The sequence below is a fragment of the Natrix helvetica genome (genome assembly GCF_964273705.1).
Source record: "Natrix helvetica genome assembly, chromosome: Z".
Lineage (NCBI taxonomy): Eukaryota > Metazoa > Chordata > Lepidosauria > Squamata > Natricidae > Natrix > Natrix helvetica.
In genome coordinates, this window is record NC_138554.1 from 49,354,979 (window position 1) to 49,361,505 (window position 6,527).

A 6,527-nucleotide genomic window follows, 5' to 3' on the forward strand; every position below is an offset into this window, starting at 1 on the left:
CTTGCAATCTTTCTTCTTCCTGATTTTTCTTGCTTCCTTCACCCACCTGTTAGCAGAATCCTTAGTAATATGGGTTACATAATATATATAATGTGACACGAGAATTCAAGCAACTGAGACTTCTTTAAACCACAGTTAAGCAAATCATTCCTTAATACATTATAAAAAACAAATCCGTAAGTTGCTTATGATGCACCTCCCTCCTAAGTTGTTTTTCCATAAAGCTTTTTAGAACTTGTGATTGATATTTCTGGAATTATTTTTCTTCTGGTTTTGAAGCTTGATTACATAGCCAATAATACTCATGCCATTACACTGAAAACAGAGGACTTAGAAGATAAAATAGCTTCTAGCAGCAATTTTCTCAGGCAATCAGGGAAAAAATGTAGGGAAGTGTCCAGTTTGTTCTGTAGAACACCAAAACAACTTCAAAATTAATAGAACAGACAATATATAGTATTTATTGAAATAGGCAGGCTATTTTATGGATAATTGTAGATTGCTTGCTCAGCCTTGCTATCCAATATATTTGCAATCTTCTTCAATTTGATGCGCTTCAAATATATTGGGCTCCAAATGTTATATTTGCCAACTACCATGGCCTTGGAAGTCCTACACATCTGGAGAATACCAAACTGGAGGAAACTGCCCCCCCTTTTTTTACTGCAGTTGTAGAGGTATAACTTTGCTCTTGCTGTTCTAAATGAAAAATATGTATTCTGTCCCTGATCTGCACTATAGGTGAGGTATAGAATTTGGGCAATGCATTATTTCATTCTATGGACAGTAAAAATGAACAAAACCTGCAAAGAGATTTGGTTCAGATTACTGAAACTATCCTCTTTTGGCAATAAATGTGAATTCAGATGAGGTCAAAACAGAGGCAATAAAAGATTTAAGCACAGAGACTCCCGACAGAAAAAACAATGTAAAGAATGAGCAAGCTGAGTTTTTATGCAACATCATGTTTCTTCGACAAGAAATAAAGCAACCTGGAATCAAGCAAACTTTTGTGCATGGATGAAAAATATCCCTTGTACGTCATCAACTCCGATCTTCAGGGTTGGGGGCATTTTGTAGGAATGGAAGTCATGAATACGATAGCCATTTTTTGCAAACGATTCCTTGATGTCTGCTTCACTCAGGGGCACTACCGTCAGCTTTACTTCTCCTGCTAAGTAGAAAGATTCTTCCAAAGCTCCAATCATGAGAAAATGGCCACCAGGTTTAAGGAGCCTGGTGACGTTCTGAAAAGCTTTATCAAAGCTTGGGCGGTCAGGGCTCGCAGCCTCTAGGCAAAACGTAGAAATCAAAGCATCAGCTGGCTGGCTGAGCAAAGAACCCAGTGGGTCAGGTTGGTGGATGTCAATGGGAAGGATCCTTTTCAGCTTCTTTTTCAGCTTTTGCTCTTTCTCCTTCCACGGCTCCCTATAGTCACCAGGAAGAGAGAAAAAAGGGAGGCGGAACAGGTTTAAGGCTGTTATGAGACATGGAAAGTTTAATTCTACTACAGAAATGGAGTCATGTGTCAAATCACTATTACATGAGATCAGGGTTGGGCTTCAAAATTTTTACCAAGAGGTTCTCTGCCCAGTTGCTGGCCTCCTGTACTATGACGGGTGTGTGAGAGAGTTTTTGCCCTCCCTGAGCTCCGGAGGCTTTCCTTGAGCCTCCGGGAGGGTGTAAACAGCGTCCCCAGGCTCCAAAGGCCTGTTTATGGCCTTCCCGAACTTTCAGTGTGGCAGTTTTTCGCCCTCCCTGAGCCTCCGTACGTGCCCTGCACTTACCTGCATCCAAAATGGGCCGTGTGGGGACTCCTGGGAGGGGGAGGGTTGGGTGGGGCCAGCCAGGAGTGGGATTTGGGGGTTCTCCAAACTGCACAGAATCTTAGCTAGAGGTTCTCCCAAACCCCTGTGAACTCCAGCAGCCCATTGATCACACATTGGCACATGGATCAGTTTGGCTCCTGGTTTATATTTCCAGGTACAATATAATTTTCACTTTCTTTTCTCACAAATCATGTTGGGTCCCTCCTAACAATTTTTTACGTGGACATAAATTCCAAGAATATATAGCTTTTCCCGAAATCCAAAAGCAAAGTCCCCTCTCAGTTTCTTACCCTTTGCCCTCAATTTTACAAACGTGCTGGATATAAGGGGACCAGTCAAAGCCATCCTTGTCTTCATTGTGCACCCAGTTGTGAATGAAAGTCCGGTTCACTTCCAGGAAGTCGGTGGCTACAATCTCCTCAAAGTAATCACAGGCACTGAGGAACTGGTAGATGGTGGGGCCTGTGCCAATATCAATCACAGTGTGGCCAGTGATTTTTCCTGCAAGGGATTTAAAACGGGGGGGGGGGGGACACACCAATATTTGCAAAAATCAGAAATGACTTATTTAAATATCAAAATCCGGGCTAGTTAGTGAGAGTGAAGAGGAATACAAGGAGGAGGAGGAGGCACCATTGGAATGTGGTGCTTGGATACACACCGAGAGTCCTCTGTCATATTTAATCCCATTGACGCCAAAGAGCCATCCAAAAAATGATTTCTTTTGTTTTTCTTCATAGCACTATGGAATCCTAAGGGCACGTGTGGAAGGAAAGCAGGGAATTGGCTCTCTAGGGGATAATATAATATTAAATAGTAGTTGCTGTTCGTTTTGCGTTTCCTCTTTAGCTTTGTGCTAAACAACTCGGGTGCTGTTATTGTAAGAAATTAAGCAGTTGCCTTGACAGAAATAGAACACTAGCCCATTTGACATTCCAGGAGGCAGACAAATTTTCCTGAAAATTTCAGGGAATGAATCAAGGGCTTTTTGTAGGCAAAGAATTATTCCATGATTGTTAACCTACTAAGTATAAGCATTATTAAAACAATAAACAGGAAGAGGGGTTAGTATATAGGACTTCTTATCTGTGATGTCCCACAACATACATTTAACAGCAAGTTGTATATTATCTTTCCACCATCAAATAAGCCAATAATTCATCAAAGAGAGTGGACAAGGCTGCTTCATATCTGCATTTTTAAAATTTATAAATATGCAGAATTCTAAATATCTAATTCTAAATGTTCATATTTCTAAATATGAACATTTACTAGATTTGAGTAGAAACACAGTATACACAGCAGGAAGACCAGGCACGGTCAGCTATACAATGTTGAGAGGATCTCTTCGGAATCCTTGTTCTCCTTTCATACCATTCTTAATTCTTACATTAGATGCAGAATTCTTAATCTTCAAGCACAGATTGCCTGGACATTTGTATCTTTCTTTGATAGCCCTTCAGTTAGATTGTAACATTTTGTCAAGAAGAAAGTATACAGTCACAACGGCTATTCTAGTTGAACTAAGTGCTAACATGCAAATAAGATTATTTGTCTTATGAAACTGATTAGTAAATGAGCTGCTAGGTAAAAGAGAATGCTTTCTGTCAACATGGTTGATTCAACCCAAGTTTCAAAAATCAAAATCTCATCCATTTAGCAAATAAGCATTTAAGTAAAAAAAAAAAAAAAGATTGCCACCAAATCTGTTGGGAGCAGGTTTTGGGGTATCATTATCTGCAGATTCATAAATAGAATGAACGTTAATTAAAAACAAACCCTGGCATTTGCTCCTCCATGGGGAATACCCAAGATAGGATGGGCAAGGATTGTTCACTCAGATGGCCATTCCAGGCATTGCTGGAGAAGAGCCCCTATTTTTCAAATATTCTAAACTAGGCAGATGATGATGGAGTTGATGATGATGATAAATTAAAAGATGCATTGATCAGTTTCACCATGAGTTCACTCTGAGGAATTTTTCTACTTGTGTCAAAACTCAGAAGCAGGTATTTTCATACCCACCCCTTCAGCTTCATTACAACATTACAACAACTCTGCAAGAGAAGGGCAGATCTTTTGGCTTAGATTTTGAGATTTAAACGTCATAGTTTTGAAAGAGCTAAATTGTTTAAAACCTTCAAAAGTTTAGTGCTGGCCCACCTGAAAGCTATCACAGATCTGCTGCTAGACTCTGCAATTCACCTACCTCGGAAATAAATCAGCAGACGATGCTGTGAATATAGCATTGTACTACAACTTACGACATCTAGAATCCCCAAAGAACTATGTAAGGGTCCTTTTTGTAGACTTCAGCTCTGCATTCAACACTATCGTTACAGAAATCCTCCTCTCGAAACTGACTCAGATAGCTGTGGCTGATCACACTTGTAGATGGATTATAAACTTTCTAACGAATAGGAAACAGCAGGTTAAGCTAGGGAAAATCGCATCAAATACCCATTCACTTAGTACAGGATTGTGTGCTTTCTCCATTACTCTTCTCTCTATATACCAATGACTGCATCTTGGAGAATTCTTCTGTTAAAATACTAAGGTTTGCAGATGATGAATAGTCATTGGTCTCATTCGAAATGATGATGAGTCTGCACATAGACAAGAGGTAGATCAATGGGCCCTATGGTGCAACGAGAACTGAACTGGAGCTGAACACACTTAAAACTGTAGAGATGATTGTAGATTTTAGAAGAAGCTCTCCTATTTTACCACCTCATACAATATTAGACAATAAGGTATCAACAATAGGGACCTTCAAGTTTCTGGGTTGTATTATCTCCCAGGACTTGAAATGGATACCAAACATTAGCACAATCATTAAAAAGGCACAAAAAAGAATGTTCTTCCTGTATAAACTCAGAAAGCTCAGATTGCCCAAGGATCTGCTGATACAGTTCTACAGAGGAATTACTGAGTCTGTCATTTGTACCTCAATAACTATGGTTTGGCACAGCAACTAAACAGAACAGGTACAAACTTTAATGGACAATTAGTACTGCAGAAAAATAATTTCAGCCAGCCTTCTTTCCATTAAGATCTGAATACTACACGAACCAGAAAGAAGGCTAAGGAAATATCTACAGACCCCTCACATCCTGGACATAAGCTATTTCAACTTCTCTCACCTCAGGACGCCACTATAGGGTATTGCATGCCAAACAACTAGACTCAAAGATAGTTTCTTCCCCCATGCCATCACTCCGCTAAACACTTAATTTCCATAGCATTGTTTTAGGGCTAAGGTATTTACCCATGTAGTAGGCTCTATTGCTATTATCATCTTTCTCATCTTCTCATTTCTCATCTTCCCTACTATCTTCCCCTATTGCTTTCTTGTGATTTATCACTTGTTGTTTGTATCATAATGATTGTAACTATGATTTATGATCTATGACCTATAATTTTGTTATTGTATGTACATATGAGAGCTTATGCACTAAAGACAAACTCCTTGTGTGTCTAATCACCCTTGGTAATAAAGCATTCTATTCTGTTCTGTTCTGTTCTTTGTTCCTGATTACGAAGATTAGCATTTTGAAAATGTATTAACAAATATTCTATTAACGGGAAGGGAAATAATCTAGGAGGGGAGACCACAGAATGTTCCAGCCAGAGAAAAAAATAATGTTAAGTATCAAGAGGTCCTTCCAACTAGTGTAAACCTTGGTAACTCCTTACCTGTGGCAAAGGCATCTGCCAGGCAACGAAGCTTCCAGGGCACCACAAACTCTTCACTAGTGAAATTGGCACGTGGTGCCACATAGTTGTTCTGCAAGTAAGCCAAGGGGTCGAACTTCTGGTAGTTTTCAGCCATAGCTGCAACACCATTGGCATTCATGGCTTTGGAGATACTTAGTCGCATTCAGCTCACCTACTGTGCTTGGAGTTGACAAGTGGTGGTTTTATAGCCCTGTATGCCCAAGGTATTGGAACAAGTTAATGGACCCAATGCAATTAGTGCCAAGTACTTTGAGCTGATACCATCAGAGATTCCCTGTAGGGTATCTATAAATTGGAGTCATTTGTCCAATATACATCCACGCCCTTTCATAGAGTAATTGAGAAGACCTTTCAAAGAGCTTGATAAAGGCTCTGGCAAAGCTGTTGGGGGAAGGCAAGGGAATGGAGTGTGTATCTTGTACTGGACAGTCATTTAATAACTGTATTGAAAGGACACTTTATTGAGGTTGTACATTCAGTATAACAAAATTAGTGTCAGGAACCAGGGAGGGCAATATGGTATGACAGATAACCACTGTCCTTCAGGGAAGGATCTTGTGCACAAATAATGCATAGCTCTTGAATTTAATATATGACCCACCCTCCCACTTTTGAGAGGCAGGAAATAGCAGTTGTAAATCAAGTTCCTTCTATATCATCAAATCACCTTAGACACAATCCAGATGGGGCAATGGCTCTCTCCCAGCCCCCACCAAGAGATGCCAATCTTTCATTACTTAGGACCAGACTACACATTATATAGGGGATATGCAATCAGAACCCTAAACATTTAAAAATAAAGTACAGTGAAACAAAAATGAGTATCCTCACTCTCAACTGCTTTTCTTGGATAATAGAACTGGAACACAACAGAAGAGAACAGAACACAACAGTAGAGTTGAAAGGGCCCTTGGAGTTCTTGTATTCCAACCATCTGCCCAAGCAGGAGACCCTACACTA

The 6,527-nt window shown here is 39.9% G+C and overlaps 1 protein-coding gene across 1 annotated transcript; it reads right to left on the minus strand.

Moving 5' to 3' along the window:
* Positions 1–998: 998 nt before the first annotated feature.
* On the minus strand, positions 999–5,685 carry PNMT (phenylethanolamine N-methyltransferase; the record flags this gene model as incomplete). The annotated part of the gene is made up of 3 exons (XM_081933549.1): positions 999–1,428; positions 2,120–2,330; positions 5,526–5,685. The coding sequence occupies 3 exons, from the start codon at positions 5,683–5,685 to the stop codon at positions 999–1,001; spliced, it is 801 nt and encodes a 266-aa protein (XP_081789675.1).
* Positions 5,686–6,527: the final 842 nt, after the last annotated feature.